Here is a 25,672-nt window from a genome sequence, read left to right as displayed (position 1 = left end):
ATGAAGCTCCTGGAGAACTCGCGCTTCGAAGCCGTCAACTCTCAGTTATGTGTGGAGAGCGGGAACGCGCACATCATAGGCAGGTGAGCACCCCGCGCTTATTCCTCCCCGCGGCGAGGGTAGATTGCGAGCTTTTGGGGTGGGGCCGCGGCGAGGGTAGATTCTGAGCTTTGGGGGTGGGGGAGTGTTGGGCTGCAAGGATGGAGTGTGAGTTTCTGAGGGGAGGTTGGTCCGTGAGGGTGGATTGCAAGCTCCTGGGGAGATTTGATGATAATCTGCGAGTTTGGGGGCCAGACCATCTTCTGTATAAATAAAGATAATGTAATAGTCAGCGGGAAGCTGTATGATTATCCCTGCCAGGCGGAGGGACCATGTGTGGGGGGTAATGTTTGCCTCCCCTCCTCAGATGGTACGTCCCGCGTTCCTCGCCCGCCCCCTCGCTGCCCGGGTATAAAGTGTGTTCCGTGTCTCCGCAGGATAGAGAGTTACTCGTGTAAGATGGCCGGTGACGACAAGCACATGTTCAAGCAGTTCTGCCAGGAGGGCCAGCCGCACGTGCTGGAGGCGCTGTCCCCACCCCAGACCGGCGGCGTGAGTCCCAGCAGGTACGGGGAGCCCGGCGGGGGAGGTCACGGCGCTCGGAGGGGCTTAAATGTGAACGGTGATGGGGGCCCCGCGTGGTTCTCTCGTGAGATTACCTGATGCTGGGAGGGGAAAGGCGTTTAGTGCCCGGAGCCCGGCGTGGAAATTTCCTGACGCCTGGATTGCTTCAGTAGGCTCGGGAAGAGTCAGGGAGGAGACGAGGAGGGGCCCCTGAGTGACAAATGCAGCCGCAAAACTCTCTTCTACCTGATCGCGACTCTCAACGAGTCCTTCAGACCGGACTACGACTTCAGCGCGGCTCGGAGCCACGAGTTCAGCCGGGAGCCCAGCCTCAACTGGGTGAGCCTTCAGGATCTCCCCGAGTGGATGGCGTCTGTCGCTCTGCACTCTCTCTCTCCGCGTCCCGGCGCCTGTCGCTCTGCGCCCCTCTCTCTCTCTCCGCGTCCCGGCGCCTGTCGCTCTGCGCCCCTCTCTCTCTCTCCGCGTCCCGGCGCCTGTCGCTCTGCGCCCCTCTCTCTTTCCACGTCCCGGCGCCTGTCGCTCTGCGCCCCTCTCTCTCTCCGCGTCCCGGCGCCTGTTGCTCTGCGCCCCTCTCTCTCCGCGTCCCGGCGCCTGTCGCTCTGCGCCCCTCTCTCTCCGCGTCCCGGTGCCTGTCGCTCTGCGCCCCTCTCTCTCTCTCCGCGTCCCGGCGCCTGTCGCTCTGCGCCCCCTCTCTCTCCGCGCCTGTCGCTCTGCGCCCCTCTCTCTTTCCGCGTCCCGGCGCCTGTCGCTCTGCGCCCCTCTCTCTCCGCGTCCCGGCGCCTGTCGCTCTGCTCCCCTCTCTCTCCGCGTCCCGGCGCCTGTCGCTCTGCGCCCCTCTCTCTCTCTCCGCGTCCCGGCGCCTGTCGCTCTGCGCCCCTCTCTCTCTCTCCGCGTCCCGGTGCCTGTCGCTCTGCGCCCCTCTCTCTCTCTCCGCGTCCCGGCGCCTGTCGCTCTGCGCCCCCTCTCTCTCCGCGCCTGTCGCTCTGCGCCCCTCTCTCTTTCCGCGTCCCGGCGCCTGTCGCTCTGCGCCCCTCTCTCTCTCCGCGTCCCGGCGCCTGTCGCTCTGCGCCCCTCTCTCTCCGCGTCCCGGCGCCTGTCGCTCTGCGCCCCTCTCTCTCTCCGCGTCCCGGTGCCTGTCGCTCTGCGCCCCTCTCTTTCCGTGTCCCGGCGTTTCCCGCTCTGTCTGACGCTCTCTCCCCGCAGGTGGTGAATGCAGTGAACGGCAGTCTCGTGTCTGCGCTCGGTGAGACGTTCTCCGCATTGAAGCCCAACCTGTGGGACGCGGTGGATGAAGAGATTAATCTTTCGGAATGTGACATCTACAGGTACCCCACGCCCCCTGTCTGTACAGTTACCCGCTGGGGGGGTAATTAGCGCTGTCGGGGGGGGTGGGGATTGACTGTAAGGACACTTTGTGTGACCCCGACGTCTCCTCCGCAGCTACAACCCGGACCTGGACTCGGATCCGTTCGGGGAGGACGGCAGCCTCTGGTCGTTCAATTACTTCTTCTACAACAAGAAGCTGAGGAGGATAGTGTTCCTCACCTGCCGCTCCGTCAGGTAACTGCCCGGCGGACCCCGCGGGGCCACAAACCCCGGCCCTTCCACACAGATTGACCTCCACCCGGCTGCCCCCGGCGGGGCCACAAACCCCGGCCCTTCCACACAGAATGACCTCCACCCGTACACTCTTACACACGTTGGCATGCTCTCCTTTCTGACGTGGAATCTCACGCTCTCTCTCACACTCTCTCTCTCTCACACTCACACACACACACTCGCTCTCTCTCACACACACACACACACACACACGCTCTCACACGCTCGCTCGCTCTCACACACGCTCGCTCGCTCTCTCTCTCACACACACACACACGCTCTCTCTCTCACACGCTCTCTCTCTCTCAGTGGTTACACCAGGGCCGACGCCGGTGCTGAATTTGATATGGATCTGGAAGAAGAGCTTGAGGATGATGATCCGAGCCCCGTCGGAGGTGACAGGTGAGAGATTCAGCGCCGTGCGTATGATCACCCTGCTCCTTTCTCCGAGGATCTCTGTGCGTGATAGGAGTTTATCTGCTGCTAACCTGAGGGTGACGCTAAGAATTTTGTGGGGGCCAGCTTGGCCCTTCTGGGAGGAGTAACCTGTTTGATTTGGCCATTTGTGATTTCTCTACTTGCTGTTTAGTAAATAAGCCCCAATTATTGGGCTCAGCATAAAGAATGTCCGCTTCATGGCTCATCGACTGCAGTTATTAGTGCTTAGGAGACATTTAGGTCCCCCTGGTTACTTGATGAGGGACCCCAGTGGCCAGAATCCTGCAAAGTATGTTCTGTATGTCCTTTGTTGCCCCGTATAGATTCCTCGTGGCCCACCCATTGTTGTTCTGGCCTCTTGGTGCTCGTAGGGACTGGTTGTGGGAACGCGTGGCTTCCGTGCATTAACGTTGTGGTTTTTTAAATCTTTGCAGGCCCCAGCTAATGTGCACTTGATGAGATTGGCCCCGCTGTCAGACGCTGGTTCCTCCTACGTTCTCCGAGCCCCTGGATCTTTTACCTGTCCAACACGGCTGTACTCTATGCAGATTTTATTCCTCCCCGTCTGTTTATCCAGCCTCCAGTGTGATTATTGTGCTCCTTCAGGTTAACCTTACGCTGCCATCCCTTCAATGCTGCCTGCTGCTACTCTGCTCCACGCTCCTCCTCTCGCTCTCTCTGGGCTCTTCTGCTCCTCCTCGGGCTCTTCTGCGCCTCCTCCTCTCACTCCCTCTGGGCTCTTCTGCGCCTCCTCCTCTTCCTCCTCTCGCTCTCTCTGGGCTCTTCTGCTCCGCTTCCTCCTCCTTCTCTCCCTCTCTCTGGGCTCTTCTGCGCCTCCTCCCCTCGCTCTCTCTGGGCTCTTCTGCGCTTCCTCCTCCACCTCCTCTCGCTCTCTCTGGGCTCTTCTGCTGCTCCTCCTCCTCCTCTCGCTCTCTCTGGGCTCTTCTGCTGCTCCTCTCTCCCTTGCGCGCTCGCTCCCTGCACACCTGGCTTTCTCTCGTAGCCATCCCCCGTCTATTTCTTTCCGTCTGGCTCCGTGCCCCCTCTTTCTGTCTCTGGGCTCGCTCTATGCGGACGGCATCCTGGGCTGTGACTCCAATCCATTGGCTGGCAGCTGGGACTCAGTTTGGGGACATCTGTGTAACGCGGATGGTGGGGAAGCTGTGTGCTCCCCGCTCAGCTCTACAAGCAGAAGCTGCAGCCTTTTTGCGTTCCTCTCTGGACTGACCTCAGCCGTGTGGATAACGCGGTTTTGCTTTCTGGCCTGCAGCACCGGAGTCTCTTGTTCCTCCCCGGGCCGTGGCCGGCAGCCCGTGCACTGATCGTTGCGTGTGCTTCTGTAGACAGCGTGAAGCTCTGAATATGGTGGCTTCTCCTGTGATGGGGTCTCTGTGCAGCCAGCACAGTCTCCGGGGGTCTTCCCCTGTGAAGTCTGGCGCATGTGGGGGGCACATCCTGGTTTGTTGGGGTGAACTTTCACCTCCCGATTTAACCCCTCCATGTCAGAGCGTAGCTCACAGGGGTGCATTATATTGTCCGTATTGCTGGGACGCCTGTTGTGCAGCGCTACTGCTGTGCTGGCTGCATCACGCATTGTTTTTAAAAAAGTTTTTTGTTTGTAAAATGATTAAAGATTCTGTAAAAGAGCCTTATGTGTCGTGTTCTATGCCTGTATAATCGTGACTTCATCCGGCGGGGCGTTAGCCATATAACGCTTTCCTGCGCTCAGCCGACAGTTTTAGGCGGCCGCAACTAAACCACTGCGTATGCGAACTACGTGGTAACGTAGTAATAACCCCGGTAACGGGCCTTATGAATAACGTAATAACCCCGCTAACGGGCCTTATTAATAACGTAATTAACAACCCCGCTAACGGGCCTTATTAATAAAGTGCTAAAACATGTGAAAGGGCCTTATTAAAAAAATAATAATCCCGGTAACGGGCCTTATTAATAATGTAATTAATTCCAGTAACAGGCCTTATTAATAACGTAATAATAATCCCGGTAACGGGCCTTATTAAAAAAAAAAAAATAATAATCCCGGCAACGGACTTTATTAATAACGTAATTAATTACGGTAACGGGCCTTATTAAAAAAAAAAAATGTATCCCTATAACGGGCCTTATTAATAATGTAATTAATTCTGGTAACGGGCCTTATTAATAAGGTAATAATAATCCCGGTAACGGGCTTTATTAATAATGTAATAACCCCAGTAACAGATTGGTGGGGTAGAGGCCCCTCACAGATTGGGGGAGAAGTGATAGTGCCCCTCACAGATTCGGGGGTAGAGGCCCCTCACAGATTCGGGGGAAGGGATAGGACCCCCTCACAGATTGGGGGAAGGGATAGGAGCCCCTCACAGATTCGGGGGTAGAGGCCCCTCACAGATTCGGGGGTAGAGGCCCCTCACGGATTCGGGGGTAGAGGCCCCTCACAGATTCGGGGGAAGGGATAGGACCCCCTCACAGATTGGGGGAAGGGATAGGAGCCCCTCACAGATTCGGGGGTAGAGGCCCCTCACAGATTCGGGGGTAGAGGCCCCTCACGGATTCGGGGGTAGAGGCCCCTCACAGATTCGGGGGAAGGGATAGGAGCCCCTCACAGATTGGGGGAAGGGATAGGAGCCCCTCACAGATTGGGGGAAGGGATAAAGGCCCCTCACAGATTGGGGAAGGGATAAAGGCCCCTCACAGATTGGGGAAGGGGTAGAGGCCCCTCACAGATTGGGGAAGGGGTAGAGGCCCCTCACAGATTAGCGGGGGGATAGGAGCCCCTAAAAGATTGGGGGCCACTCACAGATTGGGTGAGTGAAGGGTCCTCCACTCAGTGGGGTAGAGGGGGGATTTACGTCCCTCACAGACTATGGTCTAAGGGCCCCTCGCCGGCTGAGGGAGGGGGGATTGCGGATTACCTGCCCCTAAAACTGGGGGCAGGACCTTTATCCGTGCAGTTAGGTCCCGCCTATTATATCAAGACAAAGCTCCACCCTTTCATAGCGAGGCAGCCGGGGAGCCGCCTTTTTGACTCGGCGTCCGGTCTCCATGGTAACCGCCTGCATGGCAGCGAGATGTCGCGCTCGGTCACGATCTGTTCCCCCCAGCATTGATTTAACTGCAGCCGCCAACCACCCCACCGGGGGCCAGGAGCAGCTGCAGGTGAGGGGCACTTTTTGGTGATTGGAACGCCCTGGCCCGGGCTGTCGGGGCGAATATCCTGCAGGGGGGCAGATGATCGGGGGTGGCCGGGTTTCAAGAGGTGGAGCCCCCGCCCGCAGCTTTCTGCCCCCCTCAGTGCAGTCACTGGGTCCCCAGTATTACCAGACTCCCCACGCCTGCATGTGCCCCCCCACAGAATATTCCCCCCCCACAGAATATTTACCCCATGCCCCATATAACCAGCCTGTCATTAGTTCCAGTTTTAACCCTTCTGTCTCCTGTTTCTTGTCCAGGTGACACCAGAGAGACTTGCGGGGCAGGTGAGATTCCCCTCGTCACAGCAATGGGCCACAAGGTGATCGGATCTGGGGCGTATAGTAAGACCTATAGGAAGATCTATAGGGGAACTAAACGAGGACATGAAGGAAGTATACAGAGACATTTGAAATATAGAAGGACATATAGGAAGATGTATAGGAGGAACTGTATGAGGGCGTATAGTAAAACCTATAGGAAGATGTAAAGGAGGAACTGTATGAGGGCGTATAGTAAAACCTATAAGAAAGTATCCATCATTAAGCATTATAGGTCTGGATGGCTCCGATAACCCTAAAATAATACGAAGGTTAAATTGCACAAAAACCACACACTTTTTGGGCTCCTGTGGCAGCAGCCTATCAGTCCCCGCTTTTCTGTCTCATGGCAAATAAAACTTCCCGACTAATATTATGAACGACACGATTAGCCAGGACTGAAGGCTTGTGGTGCCTGGGAGTTTCTGCATATAGTAAAACATATTCAAAACTATATAATACATTAATGCGCTCCCCACCCCCACTCCGCTAAAGCAGAGTCGCTAATCAACGCCGTTACTCACCGACCTCTCTCCCCGGCGGCTCCCCGCCACCTCATCAAATGCCATTTATATCCTTTACAGAACAACATGTCTGGGAACGAGGAGAGGGCCCGAAAAAATGGCCGGCGACTCTGGGCTTTACTAAGAAGTGGACTCCGGTCAGTGACCGCTAAGGTATTATGTCAAACCAGGGTGACGGACAGAAGGGAGTTATGGGACACGGAATCTGCCCCTCCCACTTCAGGGTGAGAGACAGAAGGGAGTTATGGAATGCAGGGTCTGCCCCTCCCATTGCAGGGTGACAGACAGAAGGTAGCTATGGGACACGGGGTCTGCCCCTCCCACTGCAGGGTGACAGACAGAAGGGAGCTATGGGACACGGGGTCTGCCCCTCCCACTGCAGGTTGACAGACAGAAGGTAGCTATGGGACACGGGGGTCTGCCCCTCCCACTGCAGGGTGACAGACAGAAGGTAGCTATGGGACACGGGGTCTGCCCCTCCCACTGCAGGGTGACAGACAGAAGGGAGGTGCAGGGCGGATGTTACATGGTTACATCTGTCTTGTCGTGGGATTTTTGCAGATGAAGCGAGCAGAGCTCCATCCTCTAGTTCTGCACCACGGCCTGCGGCGCGCTCATCACGTCTCCTTTACCGACCCAATGAAATTCATCATGCATGTTCCGGGGCTCAGCTGCTTTGTGTCCGTGGATGACATCGGAAATGCTCGCCTGCACCATCGGGACGGGCGAGTTTGTCGAGTTGCCCAGTTCTCGGGGCAGTTTGCTGGTGTGCTGTACGCGTGGCAGGTGCAGCAGTTTGTGGGGTGGAACAACCACGAGCTGCTGCTTCTCTGCAAATCTATGAATCTCCTGTCACGATGTCCGGCGAAGCACGGCGTGTCCTGCACTGCGTATGACCCGGGGAGGAATCGCGTGCTAAGCGGTGGACGTGGCAGGGTCTCCATATGGACCTTCAGCCCCAGTGCATTAAATCTTACCCACTACGGCTTCCTTAATGAGGGGATGAAGGAGCAGGACACCGCTTCCCTCATCGCATTGGACACAACGTCACCGCTTGCACACACGTGCTTCGCCGTCTGCGGAGGAAGTGTGTGGGAATATGACCTTAACAGTGGCCGACTGCGGGGAATTCGAAGGGATCTGCACCTGAGGTCAGAGCGTCTGGCCCTGGGTGGTCAAATACACATTATATACATTATATATCAATAAAACGCTATGTATCAGCGAGTCCGATAATACGTTATATATCAGCGTGTCCTATAATATGTTATATATCAGCGAGTCGATTATACGTTATATATCAGTGAGTGCAATAATACGTTATATATCAACGTGTCCGATAATATGTTATATATCAGCGAGTCGATTATACGTTATATATCAGCGAGTATAATAATATATTATATATCAGCATGTCCTATAATATGTTGTATATCAGCGTGTCCGATAATACGTTATATATCAGTGTGTCCGATAATATGTTATATATCAGCCAGTCGATTATACCTTATATATTAGCGTGTTCGATAATACGTTATATATCAGCGTGTCCGATAATATGTTATATATCAGTGAGTCGATTATACGTTATATATCAGCGTGTCCGATAATATGTTATATATCAGCGAGTCGATTATACGTTATATATCAGCGAGTATAATAATACATTATATATCAGCGTGTCCGATAATATGTTATATATCAGCGAGTCGATTATACATTATATATCAGCGTGTCCGATAATATGTTATATATCAGCGAGTCGATTATACGTTATATATCAGCGAGTATAATCAGCATGTCCGATAATATGTTGTATATCAGCGTGTCCGATAATACATTATATATCAGCGTGTCCGATAATATGTTATATATCAGCGAGTCGATTATACATTATATATCAGCGAGTACGATAATATGTTATATATCAGCGTGTCCGATAATATGTTATATATCAGCGTGTCCGATAATATATTATATATCAGCGTGTCCGATAATACGTTATATATCAGCGAGTACGATAATACGTTATATATCAGTGAGTACGATAATAAGTTATATATCAGTGAGTCGATTATACGTTATATATCAGCGTGTCCGATAATATGTTATATATCAGCGTGTCCGATAATATGTTATATATCAGCGAGTACGATAATACGTCATATATCAGTGAGTCCGATAATACGTTATATATCAGTGAGTCGATTATACGTTATATATCAGTGAGTCGATTATACGTTATATATCAGCGAGTCCGATAATATGTTATATATCAGCGTGTCCGATAATATGTTATATATCAGTGTATCCGATAATACGTTATATATCAGCGAGTACGATAATACGTCATATATCAGTGAGTCCGATAATACATTATATATCAGTGAGTCGATTATACGTTATATATCAGTGCGTCCGATAATATGTTATATATCAGCGTGTCCGATAATATGTTATATATCAGTGAGTAGATTATACGTTATATATCAGCGTGTCCGATAATATTTTATATATCAGTGAGTCGATTATACGTTATATATCAGCGAGTCCGATAATAAGTTATATATCAGCGTGTCCGATAATATGTTATATATCAGCAAGTCCGATAATAAGTTATATATCAGCGAGTACGATAATATGTTATATATCAGCGTGTCCGATAATATGTTATATATCAGCGTGTCCGATAATATGTTATATATCAGTGAGTCGATTATACGTTATATATCAGCGAGTCCGATAATAAGTTATATATCAGCGAGTCCGATAATATGTTATATATCAGCGAGTCCGATAATATGTTATATATCAGCGAGTCCGATAATATGTTATATATCAGCGAGTACAATAATATGTTATATATCAGCGAGTCCGATAATATGTTATATATCAGCGTGTCCGATTATACGTTATATATCAGCGAGTCCAATAATATGTTATATATCAGCGAGTCCGATAATATGTTATATATCAGCGAGTCCGATAATATGTTATATATCAGCGAGTCCGATAATATGTTATATATCAGCGTGTCCGATTATACGTTATATATCAGCGAGTCCAATAATATGTTATATATCAGCGAGTCCGATAATATGTTATATATCAGCGGGTCGATTATACGTTATATATCAGCGAGTCCGATAATATGTTATATATCAGCGGGTCGATTATACGTTATATATCAGCGAGTCCGATAATATGTTATATATCAGCGAGTCCGATAATAAGTTATATATCAGTGAATCGATTATATGTTATATATCAGCGAGTCCGATAATATGTTATATATCAGCGTGTCCGATAATATGTTATATATCAGCGTGTCCGATAATATGTTATGTATCAGTGTATCCGATAATACGTTATATATCAGCGAGTACGATAATACGTCATATATCAGTGAGTCCGATAATACATTATATATCAGTGAGTCGATTATACGTTATATATCAGTGCGTCCGATAATATGTTATATATCAGCGTGTCCGATAATATGTTATATATCAGTGAGTCGATTATACGTTATATATCAGCGAGTCCGATAATAAGTTATATATCAGCGAGTACGATAATATGTTATATATCAGCGTGTCCGATAATATGTTATATATCAGCGTGTCCGATAATATGTTATATATCAGTGAGTCGATTATACGTTATATATCAGCGAGTCCGATAATAAGTTATAGATCAGCGAGTCCGATAATATGTTATATATCAGCGAGTCCGATAATATGTTATATATCAGCGAGTCCGATAATATGTTATATATCAGCGTGTCCGATTATACGTTATATATCAGCGAGTCCAATAATATGTTATATATCAGCGAGTCCGATAATATGTTATATATCAGCGGGTCGATTATACGTTATATATCAGCGAGTCCGATAATATGTTATATATCAGCGGGTCGATTATACGTTATATATCAGCGAGTCCGATAATATGTTATATATCAGCGAGTCCGATAATAAGTTATATATCAGTGAGTCGATTATATGTTATATATCAGCGAGTCCGATAATATGTTATATATCAGCGAGTCCGATAATAAGTTATATATCAGCGAGTCCGATAATATGTTATATATCAGCGAGTACGATAATACGTCATATATCAGTGAGTCCGATAATACGTTATATATCAGTGAGTCGATTATACGTTATATATCAGTGCGTCCGATAATATGTTATATATCAGCGTGTCCGATAATAAGTTATATATCAGTGAGTTGATTATACGTTATATATCAGCGAGTCCGATAAAAAGTTATATATCAGCGAGTCCGATAATATGTTATGTATCAGTGAGTCGATTATACGTTATATATCAGTGTGTCCGATTATACGTTATATATGAGCGTGTCCGATAATACGTTATATATCAGCGAATCCGATAATATGTTATATATCAGCGAGTCCGATAATATGTTATATATCAGCGTGTCCGATTATACGTTATATATCAGCGAGTCCGATAATATGTTATATATCAGCGTGTCCGATAATATGTTATATATCAGCGAGTCCGATAATATGTTATATATCAGCGGGTCGATTATACGTTATATATCAGCGAGTCCGATAATATGTTATATATCAGCGTGTCCGATTATACGTTATATATCAGCGAGTGCAATAATACGTTATATATCAGCGTGTCCCATTATACGTTATATATCAGTGTGTCCGATTATACGTTATATGTCAGCGTGTCCGATTATACGTTATATATCAGCGTGTCCGATTATACGTTATATATCAGCGTGTCCGATTATACGTTATATATCAGCGTGTCCGATTATACGTTATATATCAGCGTGTCCGATTATACGTTATATATCAGAGTGAGTCGATTATACATTATATATGAGAGCGAGTCGATAACACGGCATATACATTGTATGTTAGCGCGTATCGGCCATGTCATATGTTGGTAACAATATATGTTTGAAATGCTTTTTATATGCAGGAGAATCTCGGAACTTTTATACTCGGAATCTCTTCAGCTTCTAATATCCGGATCTAGAGACGGATCCATTAAGATCTGGGACAGAGACGGGCAGCTGAAAGCCGTGCACGTCGGCCACACAGGTGAGGAGGGATTGCGCAGCCCCCCGCTTCGATGAGGCTTTTGGGGGTTTCTGTGATGATTTCTTATGTGACTTTGAGTTATTACATTGAACCCTCTGTAAATACCCCGAGCCCAACTGCCCCCTTATCCAAGCGATAGAACGCCTATTTCTGCCACGAAAGCTTTAAGGGATGAAGTCTGTGAGCCGGGAGTAGTGTAGAGGCGAGTGGTTTTTGCACCGATGGCGTTGGAATGGCGGGTGCAGCGAGGAGGCTTTTCGGTGTCCTCGTGGGCCGCGAATAAGAATGGGGATCGCTTCCTTCCCTCGTCTCAGACAACGTCCTTCAGCTGTCCACCGATTCATTAACCTCAGGGAGGTGGGTGGCAGCCTGTGGCAGAGCCAGCATTCCCTCCCTTCTCCTCCCCCACCTTTACCAATCATCAAAAACCAGCGAGTTAACAATAGGGGAGGAATAATCCTGCTCCTATGGGATACACGTTTGTACTCCATACATGTTCCCTGTAAGCTCCATTACACGTGTTTGTTTAGTGTGTAGAGCGGTAGCGTGAGGAATCTGGGACACTTTTCTCTCTCGTTCTCCCAGGGCCGGTCACCACTATGGCTCTGGATGTTTCCGGAATGACCCTTATTTCCGGCTCGGAGGACGGGACTTTGCGCACGTGGCACCTGGAGACCCACGAGCAGGTGGGGGAGCAGCAGTTGACGGGGCCGGTTCTCGGCCTGGAGACGTTCAGCGACGGCGGGACCTTTGCCGTTTCGTGGGTACGCCGTGGCTTGGACGTATGGCAGGTAAACAACCTGTACGAGTTACATGCGGCCGTGGGAGCAGCCGTGACAGCCATGCGCGTGACCCAAGATCCCTTCCCACCCCGGGCCCTGTGTATTTGCTCCGACTCCGCGGTGCGGCTCATAGCGGCTAGGACCGGGGACGTGATATCGGCCCTATTGCTGGACAGCGGGAGGCTCCCGGTGGCCGCCGAGTACTGCGCATGCAGGGAGACCGTGTATGTCCTCTTGGAACACGGGGACCTCCTGAAGGCCAATGCCCTGGTGAATCCCATGAGCATAGTGGGCACGGTGAGGATGGGCACACAGGGCTCCCGGCCCTCGTGCCTCACCATATACTCCCTGATACTGGATGAGGCCAGTGCAGTAACTGAGTGGAGGCAAGTGGTGGAAGAAAGAGGAGAGAAGGGAACGGGACGGAAAAATCGTCCCTCCGGACCCTCAAACAAGAAGAACAGGTAAGACTGGAGGAGCTTTATGGGGTTAGTGGGGGCCTCACGGTAAGGTGTCCTCTGACCGGTTCATGCTCACCGTTCCAGGTTCCTGCCGGTAGTTGGCCGAGAGGACGGCGTCCTGTGCGTGTTAGACTGGCACACGAGCCGAGAGTTATGCCAGATCCAAGCTCACTGCCCGGCCAAAGTCACCTCAGTCCTTTCCAGCCCGAAGAACAAGAGCATCATCACCGCCGGTGAGAGAGCGCGGGGCTTATCCACTAAACGGAGAGCTGGGATGAAACTTTGCGGGGGGTTGTGTTTCATCTCCTCACTTTCACTGTGCATTATGGGAGCCGACCCTAGGGAGACGCCCTGTATAATGTATAGATAAATCTCCGAGTCGGTGTTACAGGGTCACCGTACCCAAGGCTGGGTACCCCTGTTTGAGGGCTGAGGAATCACCAGTCAGTCCCTCATACGGATAGCACTCAGCTATCCACGGATCATCCAGACCACCATTCGTAGTAAACCAAGAAGAACTTATATACATTCTCAATGCAATGTGTACCGAACCCAACCCCCAATCCCATCAGCCACATCCCATCACAAATCCCATCAGTATACAGGGGATGTATCAGGTGAGGGGATTACAGAATACAATGGGTTCCCCACCTGTGTTATCCCCCCTGTAGTGCGGGTGCCGTCTGGGCAGACAGGGCTGTGTTGGCTGATTAAGAGCCCCAGCCAGATTATAGGATTGTCTCTTTGAAGGCTCGGGCTGAATCCACATCAGTCTCTGGGCCGGTTATACAATAAACACAATATAATATATTACCGGGTCACGGTATACGGAACCGGACACAAAAGTGCTCCGTGACCCGGCTAAACTTCATATGACACATGAGCCAGCTAGCCTGGCCCTGTCACAGATCTCCCCCTTGACCAACGGTCCGGCAGACCAGGCAGATCCACACGGGTCTGCTGCAGGCTGTCCGAGTGGACAAAGTTCAAAGGTGCAGGCCTTAGTTCATGGCCCCCTTTGTCAGAATCATCCATTGAAGGTGGGCCAGGGCCCTGGTTGCCCAAAAGGATAGTCAGTAGTCCTCTGTGAATTGGAGGACGGTCCCAGCTCAGCCGGGGGCACATGGCTATCCCCCTCACCGGGGTAACAGGGGCACGTGGAGACTCTTGCTCCCTAGTCTTGGGAACTGAGTCTGGGGCAGCTGCCAGGCCAGGGTGGTTGCATGGAAGGAAAACCCTGCTGATCGGGCCGGGGGCACTCGGGGAACCAGGGAAACACGTAGGGGTAGTAAGAGGGGCCTCTACCGGGACACTGGAGTGACCTAGGGGACACTCTGGGACAGGAACGGGTGTCCTTACGGGGTTATTGGGCGAGCTAAGCAGCTCTGCGGCGTACTCAGGGGACCCAGGGGAATACCCCGGGGCAGGGACAGGTGCCAATACTGGACCACCGGGAGGGTTAAGCAGACCCTCGATCTTCCTCTCTGGGACAGGTGCCTCTGCCTGGGCACGGAGAGAGTCAGAGGAACACTCTGGGACAGTGACCTGAGCTTCTAGGAGGACACTTGGGGAACCAGGGATCACTTCGGAGAACACAGGGATAGGAACCAGGGCCTGCGCCAGGCTACTGAGAGGACCCAGGGAACTCGGCAGCCCCTCTGGCGTCCTCGCTAGGTTAGGGAACGGTGCCTCTACCGGGTCACCGGGGACTTCAGTGGGAACCTCTGGGGCAGTGACCCGGACTTCTCCCAGGACACTCGGGAAATCAGGGGGACAATCTGGGGCCCTGGCTTCTACAGGCATAGCTAGGGGTTTGGTGAGGGGGGTTGTGCCACTTACTCGGGCGGTGGGGACAGTCATCTCTTCTGCCGGGGTAGAGCAGCCAGGGTTGTTGGTGAGGACTTGGGTCGGAGCTTTTGGCTTCCTCCTCTACCGGGTCACCGGGGACTTCAGTGGGAACCTCTGGGGCAGTGACCCGGGCTTCTCCCAGGACACTCGGGAAATCAGGGGGACAGTCTGGGGCACTGGCTTCTACGGGCATAGCTAGGGGTTTGGTGAGGGGAATTGTGCCACTTACTCGGGCGGTGGGGACAGTCATCTCTTCTGCCGGGGTAGAGCAGCCAGGGTTGTTGGTGAGGACTTGGGTCGGAGCTTTTGGCTTCCTCCTCCGCTTCTTCTTGCTGGCGAGGACCTCGGTTCTTCTCGCCAGGGCAGGGGCCGCGGAGTAAGTGAAGAGGACCTCGGTCCCACTCCAGCAAGTTGTAGTACCATGCTCCCAGTCTCCTTGTAACTCCTGAAGCTCCACTCTCCGCAGCAATTCTTTATAGTCCCTCTCGAGCTGCCATTCCTCTTGGACCAGGCAATCCATAACAGCCTCCAGCTCGGGGGGAATAGCATAAACCAGGACTTCTGCACGGTTGTCCCAGATTGTATCCCTGCGGTACTGGCAGGGGCTTCCGAAGGACGAGTCAAATTGGAAGGCATCATATATCAGTCCTGGGTCGATGGGGCTATACAGCATCAGAGGGTCGCTGTGGTCTTCACCTGCTAACTGCTGGGAGAATCCCTGGTAGCGGCTCTGGAGGTCGAGCTCTGCATATATGAGACCCCTCAATTCGTCTTCCCACTCCGGCAACGGGTTCTCCCCCAGGAGTGGAACTCGTATATCCCACATTGTCCAGTACTGTGCCCAGTATGTTTCAAAGTGGGGATGGGAGAAAACATCCCTCCAGTCTGCAGGCGCAGACTCTAACTGCCACTGCTGGTGTTCCAGCTCACACACCTCGGCTGTAACCCGGTCTGTCTCATCCTCTGGTTCTCGGAAGGGTTGGATATCCTGGTATGATATTTTGGGGGTCTGTTCCCCTAGTCTGGGAGATACAGACCCACTCTGGCTCAGTTCCTGGTGACACATTTTAATCACCGCCGTCACTTGCTCCGATGTAGCCCCTCCTGGGTACAGGGATAGGTGCCATAGAATGTTCTTTTGTAGAGCACTCAGTCCGAGGCTCTCTTCTGGGGCATCCTGGTGCCGGTCCATCTCTCTGCAGTCCGCAATCAGAGTAGCCTTTCCTTTGCTACAAACCTCCAGGAGCTCTCTCGGTGTCTCTCGTCTGCAATCCCAGTTGGTGGTTTGGATTTCACCCAAGTCGTGGGATTCTTCCCACCGCTGCCAACCAATGTTACAGGGTCACCGTACCCAAGGCTGGGTACCCCTGTTTGAGGGCTGAGGAATCACCAGTCAGTCCCTCATACGGATCGCACTCAGCTATCCACGGATCATCCAGACCACCATTCGTAGTAAACCAAGAAGAATTTATATACATTCTCAATGCAATGTGTACCGAACCCAACCCCCAATCCCATCAGCCACATCCCATCACAAATCCCATCAGTATACAGGGGATGTATCAGGTGAGGGGATTACAGAATACAATGGGTTCCCCACCTGTGTTATCCCCCCTGTAGTGCGGGTGCCGTCTGGGCAGACAGGGCTGTGTTGGCTGATTAAGAGCCCCAGCCAGATTATAGGATCGTCTCTTTGAAGGCTGGGGCTGAATCCACATCAGTCTCTGGGCCGGATACACAATAAACACAATATAATATATTACCGGGTCACGGTATACAGAACCGGACACAAAAGTGCTCCGTGACCCGGCTAAACTTCATATGACATATGAGCCAGCTAGCCTGGCCCTGTCACAGTCGGCCCCCTGTATAATGTATAGATAAATCAGCGAGCCGGTCCCCTGTATAATGTATAGATGAATCAGTGACCGGCCCCCTGTATAATGTATAGATAAATCAGCGAGCCGGTCCCCTGTATAATGTATAGATATATCAGTGAGCCGGCCCCTGTATAATGTATAGATAAATCAGTGAGCCGGCCCCCTGTATAATGTATAGATAAATCAGCGAGCCGGCCCCCCTGTATAATGTATAGATAAATCAGTGACCGGCCCCTGTATAATGTATAGATAAATCAGCGAGCCGGCCCCCTGTATAATGTATAGATAAATCAGTGAGCCGGCCCCCTGTATAATGTATAGATAAATCAGCGAGCCGGCCCCCCTGTATAATGTATAGATAAATCAGTGACCGGCCCCTGTATAATGTATAGATAAATCAGCGAGCCGGCCCCCTGTATAATGTATAGATAAATCAGCGAGCCACCCCCTGCATAATGTATAGATAAATCAGCGAGCCGGCCCCTGTATAATGTATAGATAAATCAGTGACCGGCCCCCTGTATAATGTATAGATAAATCAGTGACCGTCCCCCTGTATAATGTATAGATAAATCAGCGAGCCGGTCCCCTGTATAATGTATAGATAAATCAGCGAATCGGCCCCTGTATAATGTATAGATAAATCAGTGACCGGCCCCTGTATAATGTATAGATAAATCAGCGAGCCGGCCCCTGTATAATGTATAGATAAATCAGTGACCAGCCCCTGTATAATGTATAGATAAATCAGTGACCGGCCCCCTGTATAATGTATAGATAAATCAGTGACCGGCCCCTGTATAATGTATAGATAAATCAGCGAGCCGGCCCCTGTATAATGTATAGATAAATCAGTGACCGGCCCCCTGTATAATGTATAGATAAATCAGCGAGCCAGCCCCCTGTATAATGTATAGATAAATCAGCGAGTCGGCCCCTGTATAATGTATAGATAAATCAGTGACCGGCCCCTGTATAATGTATAGATAAATCAGCGAGCCGGCCCCTGTATAATGTATAGATAAATCAGTGACCAGCCCCTGTATAATGTATAGATAAATCAGTGACCGGCCCCCTGTATAATGTATAGATAAATCAGTGACCGGCCCCTGTATAATGTATAGATAAATCAGTGACCGGCCCCTGTATAATGTATAGATAAATCAGCGAGCCGGCCCCTGTATAATGTATAGATAAATCAGTGACCGGCCCCCTGTATAATGTATAGATAAATCAGCGAGCCAGCCCCCTGTATAATGCATAGATAAATCAGTGACCGGCCCCCTGTATAATGTATAGATAAATCAGTGACCGGCCCCCTGTATAATGTATAGATAAATCAGCGAGCCGGCCCCCTGTATAATGTATTGATAAATCAGTGACCGGCCCCTGTAATCAGTGACCGGCCCCTGTATAATGTATAGATAAATCCGCAGGCCAGCCACTGTATAATGTATAGATAAATCAGTGACCGGCCCCTGTATAATGTATAGATAAATCAGTGACCGGCCCCTGTATAATGTATAGATAAAGCAGTGACCGGCCCCTGTATAATGTATAGATAAATCCACAGGCCGGCCCCTGTATAATGTATAGATAAATCAGTGACCGGCCCCTGTATAATGTATAGATAAATCAGTGACCGGCCCCTGTATAATGTATAGATAAATCAGTGACCGGCCCTGTATAATGTATAGATAAAGCTGTGACCGGCCCCTGTATAATGTATAGATAAACAGTGACCGGCCCCTGTATAATGTATAGATAAATCAGTGACCGGCCCCTGTATAATGTATAGATAAAGCTGTGACCGGCCCCTGTATAATGTATAGATAAAGCAGTGACCGGCCCCTGTATAATGTATAGATAAATCCGCAGGCCGGCCCCTGTATAATGTATAGATAAATCAGTGACCGGCCCCTGTATAATGTATAGATAAATCAGTGACCGGCCCCTGTATAATGTATAGATAAAGCAGTGACCGGCACCTGTATAATGTATAGATAAATCCGCAGGCCGGCCCCTGTATAATGTATAGATAAATCAGTGACCGGCCCCTGTATAATGTATAGATAAATCAGTGACCGGCCCCTGTATAATGTATAGATAAAGCAGTGACCGGCACCTGTATAATGTATAGATAAATCCGCAGGCCGGCCCCTGTATAATGTATAGATAAATCAGTGACCGGCCCCTGTATAATGTATAGATAAATCAGTGACTGCCCCCTGTATAATGTATAGATAAATCAGTGACCGGCCCCTGTATAATGTATAGATAAATCAGTGACCGGCCCCTGTATAATGTATAGATAAAGCAGTGACCGGCCCCTGTATAATGTATAGATAAAGCAGTGACCGGCCCCTGTATAATGTATAGATAAATCAGTGACTGCCCCCTGTATAATGTATAGATAAAGCAGTGACCGGCACCTGTATAATGTATAGATAAATCCGCAGGCCGGCCCCTGTATAATGTATAGATAAATCAGTGACCGGCCCCTGTATAATGTATAGATAAATCAGTGACCGGCACCTGTATAATGTATAGATAAAGCAGTGACCGGCACCTGTATAATGTATAGATAAATCAGTGACCGGCCCCTGTATAATGTATAGATAAATCAGTGACCGGCCCTGTATAATGTATAGATAAATCAGTGACTGCCCCCTGTATAATGTATAGATAAAGCAGTGACCGGCCCCTGTATAATGTATAGATAAAGCAGTGACCGGCCCCTGTATAATGTATAGATAAATCAGTGACCGGCCCCTGTATAATGTATAGATAAAGCAGTGACCGGCCCCTGTACAATGTATAGATAAAGCAGTGACCGGCCCCTGTATAATGTATAGATAAAGCAGTGACCGGCCCCTGTATAATGTATAGATAAATCAGTGACCGGCCCCTGTATAATGTATAGATAAATCAGTGACCGGCCCCTGTATAATGTATAGATAAAGCAGTGACCGGCCCCTGTATAATGTATAGATAAAGCAGTGACCGGCCCCTGTATAATGTATAGTTATAGTGGTCCCGCAGGGGGGGGGTCAGACTTACAGGCTCCGTTTGTCCATCAGCGTCGGATGAGACAGTGAAGGTGTGGAGGTTCTTCCCGCACGTGGACGGCGGTCTCAGTCCTCTCTTCAGTCTCTTGTGCTCTCGGCCCGTGGAGCTCTCGTGTGTCTTGAAGTCGCGGCTGTTCGTGGCGCTCAGTGACCCGCCGGCCGCCGCGTACAGCCTGGTGCAATTCAACCTGCAGACAGAGACCCGCCAGGACCATCCGCCCGCCGACGACCACCAGGACCGGATCACGGGTGAGGAGCGGGGGGCACTTGATTTTTGCCCTTGTGTGATTTTGCCATCACGTTGGGGTAACGAGTCCTCGGCGGTCTCCTGTTTGCGCTCCCCAGGTATCTGTTCCTGCTCCGCGCTCGGATTGGTCGCCACGTCTTCCAGAGACCGAAAGGTTCGCATTTGGAACCAAAATAACCGTCTGCTCAGGTGAGACGATGTCCCCGTGTGACATGTGGACTAACCCTTAGTATGTCGTGCTGCACTGTATACACGCTAACCCTTAGCATGTCGTGCTGCACTGTATACACGCTAACCCTTAGTATGTCGTGCTGCACTGTATACACGCTAACCCTTAGTATGTCGTGCTGCACTGTATGCACGCTAACCCTTAGTATGTCGTGCTGCACTGTATGCACGCTAACCCTTAGTATGTCGTGCTGCACTGTATGCACTCTAACCCTTAGTATGTCGTGCTGCACTGTATGCACTCTAACCCTTAGTATGTCGTGCTGCACTGTATGCACGCTAACCCTTAGTATGTCGTGCTGCACTGTATACACTCTAACCCTCAGCATGTCGTGCTAGACTGTATACACGCTGTTTGGGGGTCTCGCTCCTGCTTGTGGTTAACGTGGCTGGTGTGTCTCGCAGGACCCTGTGTCTGGACTCCATTCCCGAGAGCCTAGCGTTCGTGCGAGACGGGGCCGCGCTGCTGCTGGGGATCCGCACTCACCTTTATCGCATCCCACTCGGCAAAGTGCTGCCCACGCCGTACCAACTCAAGGTACCCCTCTATCTGCCCCACAGCGGGCACCCAGCCAACGGTGTCCTGCCCTGTCACCCCACCCATTGTATCCCTCCCCATTACACCCCACCCATTTTGGGCCCCCCGGCATCTCTCCGTCCACGCACTGCACATTACCAAGGAGAAGTGAGTCCTGGAGAAGAAATGTCTGATGTGTTTCTCCCCCTCTTCCTCCCCTCTTCCAATCTTATTTACCCCCCTGTGCTGTGGCCGGCGTGCTGGGCGTCAGTACATTTACCCCCCGCGTTCTCTCTCATCAGTTATTGTGCGGCCCTCCTGCTCCGGCATTGGCAGACCCTCCGGTTCCCGTCCCGGACTCGGTGCTGCGGTCACTCTCTGCGTGGGATCAGAGACGTCTCACGGAGCCGCACTCCCTCCTGTCCAGGTAGACAGACGCTCCTTCCAGACCCGTCCTTTGTCTCAATACCCTTGCCCTGGCTTTCTACTCATCCTAACCATCTGTCTCGCTGCTCGCCCATCTCCTCGCTCCCCCCCGAAATCCCTGTTCTACAGTCTCTTTGATGTGTTTCAGGGGGCCGGGGAGACCTTGCAGCGACGAGGAGCAGAAGAGGCCGCGCGGGACTAAAGAGCAGAATCAGGTACCAGGCAGAGGAGGTTCTGCAACTGCTTAGACTAGTATTGTTCCAAGATCTAAAGACGCCTCCATCTTCCCCGTTAGGAGCATGCGCGGCTTTCCGCCAGAGATCGGGATCTGCAGCTTTTAAAGGAAGGAAAGTTAAAACCCTCCAAGAAGCTTCAAAACAGCGAGGAGGTGAAGAGAAACGCCATGGAGAGATACTTACAGCTCTTCTACAGAGAGCGGACATTCACCAAGGTGAGAGAGCACAGCCGGAGGAGGGAGAGCATAGAGCCAGAGGTGGGAGGGACGAGAGCATGGAGGGAGGAAGGAGGAGAGCATAGAGCCACAGGGAGTGGGAGGATGTGGCGGGGATACAGCCGGGGCGGGGGGGGGACAGCCAGAGGACATAGCGGGGATTCAGCCCAGGTGGGGGATACAGCCGGAGGATGTGGCGGGGATACAGCCCCGGGGGGGGGGGTTACACCCGGAGGATGTGGCGGGGATACAGCCTGGGGGGGAATACAGCCGGGGGATGTGGCGGGGATACAGCCAGAGGACGTAGGGGCACACGGCAGGGACACAGGAGATTGGTAGGGATCGTTGGTGGAGCCGGGGATGGCACTATTAGGATATTTCTGATAATTATTATTGCCTCATAAACTGATGCTCTGGAGGGGCAGGGAGGGGTATTTATTAGTCTGTTAATTCACTCTGCTTGTTTCTAGATACCTGATGTGGATACCTTTGATCCCGATGAACTCCTTATAGCCCCCGTCCTACCACTCAACGAGGACCCATTTTTTCCTTTGACGGACAATAAAGGCTTCTTTTCAGACTCAGACCGTAGCTGGTCCATTCAGACTCTGCCCAAAAATCCGCAGGTGAGAAGTGGGGACTGTGTTGGGATTGGAGGTGAGGAGGAGGAGGCTGTGTTGGGATTAGGATGAGAAGGAGGAGGCTGTGATGGGATTGGAGGTGAGAAGGAGGAGGCTGTGTTGGGATTGGAGGTGAGAAGGAGGAGGCTGTGGTGGGATTGGAGATGAGGAGGAGGAGGAGGCTGTGTTGGGATTGGAGGTGAGGAGGAGGAGGCTGTGTTGGGATTGGAGGTGAGAAGGAGGAGGCTGTGTTGGAATTGGAGGTGAGAAGAGGGAGGCTGTGGTGGGATTGGAGATGAGGAGGAGGAGGAGGCTGTGGTGGGATTGGAGGTGAGGAGGAGGAGGCTGTGTTGGGATTGGAGGTGAGAAGGAGGAAGCTGTGTTGGAATTGGAGGTGAGAAGGAGGAGGCTCTGGTGGGATTGGAGATGAGGAGGAGGAGGAGGAGGAGGCTGTGGTGGGATTGGGGCGAGAAGGAGGAGGCTGTGTTGGGATTGGAGGTGAGGAGGAGGAGGCTGTGTTGGGATTGGGATGAGAAGGAGGAGGCTGTGATGGGATTGGAGGTAAGAAGGAGGAGGCTGTGTTGGGATTGGAGGTGAGGAGGAGGAGGCTGTGTTGGGATTGGGATGAGAAGGAGGAGGCTGTGATGGGATTGGAGGTGAGAAGGAGGAGGCTGTGTTGGGATTGGAGGTGAGAAGGAGGAGGCTGTGGTGGGATTGGAGATGAGGAGGAGGAGGAGGAGGAGGCTGTGTTGGGATTGGAGGTGAGGAGGAGGAGGCTGTGTTGGGATTGGAGGTGAGAAGGAGGAGGCTGTGTTGGGATTGGAGGTGAGAAGGAGGAGGCTGTGTTGGAATTGGAGGTGAGAAGGAGGAGGCTGTGGTGGGATTGGAGATGAGGAGGAGGAGGAGGCTGTGGTGGGATTGGAGGTGAGGAGGAGGAGGCTGTGTTGGGATTGGAGGTGAGAAGGAGGAGGCTGTGTTGGAATTGGAGGTGAGAAGGAGGAGGCTGTGTTGGAATTGGAGGTGAGAAGGAGGAGGCTGTGGTGGGATTGGAGATGAGGAGGAGGAGGCTGTGGTGGGATTGGAGGTGAGGAGGAGGAGGCTGTGTTGGGATTGAGGTGAGAAGGAGGAAGCTGTGTTGGGATTGGAGATGAGGAGGAGGAGGAGGCTGTGGTGGGATTGGAGGTGAGGAGGAGGAGGCTGTGTTGGGATTGGAGGTGAGAAGGAGGAGGCTGTGTTGGAATTGGAGGTGAGAAGGAGGAGGCTGTGTTGGAATTGGAGGTGAGAAGGAGGAGGCTGTGGTGGGATTGGAGATGAGGAGGAGGAGGAGGCTGTGGTGGGATTGGAGGTGAGGAGGAGGAGGCTGTGTTGGGATTGGAGGTGAGAAGGAGGAGGCTGTGTTGGGATTGGAGGTAAGAAGGAGGAGGCTTTGTTGAGATTGGAGATGAGGAGTAGGAGGAGGCTTTGTTGGGATTGGAGATGAGGAGGAGGCGGAGGCTGTGTTGGGATTGAGGTGAGAAGGAGGAGGCTGTGTTGGGGTTGGGGTGAGGAGGAGGAGGCTGTGTTGGGATTGGAGGTGAGAAGGAGGAGGCTGTGTTGGGATTGAGGTGAGAAGGAAGAGGCTGTGTTGGGATTGGGCCGAGAAGGAGGAGGCTGTGTTGGGATTGGGGCGAGAAGGAGGAGGCTGTGGTGGGATTGGAGGTGAGGAGGAGGAGGTTTTGTTGGAATTGAGGTGAGAAGGAGGAGGCTGTGGTGGGATTGGAGGTGAGGAGGAGGAGGCTTTGTTGGGATTGGAGGTGGTGAAGAGGAGGCATTTTTGAGGCAATTGGTTGGGATAGAAAAGATGGGCTAAACTCTGGTGTCATCTCTACCAGGTTTCCCATTTAGCTTTTGGGGCAATCCCAAATTCTGCCCTGCTCCAGCTGCTTCTGCCCCCGCGAATCCAGGAGAAGCAGCCGAGTCTGGAGAGAAAGCCATGGAGGATACCTAAGGGATTACACGTTGATGTCGTGGCTGTAAGTAGATACTCAGCTATTACCACCACTAGAGAAACTACCACCCGTAATAACAACCCCCAGCCGCCCAGGTACCTTCCACACTAACAACCCCCAGCCACCCAGCTACCTTCCACACTAACAACCTCCAGCCGCCCAGCTACCGTCCACACTAACAACCTCCAGCCACCCAGCTACCGTCCACACTAACAACCCCTGGCCACCCCTCTACCTTCCACACTAACAACCTCCAGCCGCCCAGCTACCGTCCACACTAACAACCTCCGGATGCCCAGCTACCGTCCACACTAACAACCCCCGGCCGCCCAGGTACCGTCCACACTAACAACCCCCGGCCGCCCCTCTACCTTCCACACTAACAACCTCCGGCCGCCCCTCTACCTTCCACACTAACAACCTCCGGCCGCCCCTCTACCTTCCACACTAACAACCCCCGGCCGCCCAGCTACCTTCCACACTAACAACCCCCGGCTGCCCAGCTACCTTCCACACTAACAACCTCCAGCTGCCCAGCTACCGTCCACACTAACAACCCCCGGCCGCCCCTCTACCGTCCACACTAAAAACCCCTGGCCGCCCCTCTACCTTCTACACTAACAACCCCCAGCCACCCAGCTACCTTCCACACTAACAACCCCCAGCCGCCCCTCTACCTTCCACACTAACAACCCCGGCCGCCCAGCTACCGTCCACACTAACAACCCCCAGCCGCCCCTCTACCTTCCACACTAACAACCCCCGGCCGCCCAGGTACCTTCCACACTAACAACCCCCGGCCGCCCAGGTACCTTCCACACTAACAACCCCCGGCCGCCCAGCTACCTTCCACACTAACAACCCCCGGCCGCCCAGCTACCGTCCACACTAACAACCCCCGGCCGTCCAGGTACCTTCCACACTAACAACCCCCTGCCGCCCAGCTACCTTCCACACTAACAACCTCCAGCCGCCCAGCTACCGTCCACACTAACAACCTCCGGCCGCCCCTCTACCTTCCACACTAACAACCCCCGGCTGCCCAGCTACCGTCCACACTAAAAACCCCCGGCCGCCCAGCTACCTTCCACACTAACAACCTCCAGCCGCCCAGCTACCTTCCACACTAACAGCCTCAAGCCGCCCAGCTAATATTCACACTGGCGCTGGTCGTGGGGGCCTGCTGGTCTGGTGCTGGCCCTGGGGGGTCTGTCGGACTGGTGCTGGCCCTGGGGGGTCCGTCGGTCTGGTTCTGGCCCAGGGGGGGTCTGTTTCTGGTGGTGAGGTCCAGCGTGTCCTGTTTGGGTTTGGCTGCCATGTTCTATGTTGTCAGCGGGTTGATAGATTCCGCTTT

General features: G+C 51.8%; 1 protein-coding gene across 1 annotated transcript; it reads left to right on the top strand.

Annotated features, from left to right (window-relative positions):
• Positions 1–3,069, top strand: LOC149271911 (repressor of RNA polymerase III transcription MAF1 homolog). Its single transcript, XM_089507010.1, has 7 exons — positions 1–83; positions 477–605; positions 777–942; positions 1,828–1,949; positions 2,065–2,184; positions 2,533–2,625; positions 3,033–3,069. Exons 1-7 carry the CDS (start codon positions 1–3, stop codon positions 3,067–3,069), a joined length of 750 nt encoding a protein of 249 aa, XP_089363136.1.
• Positions 3,070–25,672: the final 22,603 nt, after the last annotated feature.

This window comes from Sceloporus occidentalis, unplaced genomic scaffold (assembly GCF_023333645.1).
Source record: "Sceloporus occidentalis isolate IW3139 unplaced genomic scaffold, rSceOcc1.0.p SCAF_450, whole genome shotgun sequence".
Classification (NCBI taxonomy): Eukaryota; Metazoa; Chordata; class Lepidosauria; order Squamata; family Phrynosomatidae; genus Sceloporus; species Sceloporus occidentalis.
This window is presented reverse-complemented; position numbering and strand designations above follow the sequence as displayed.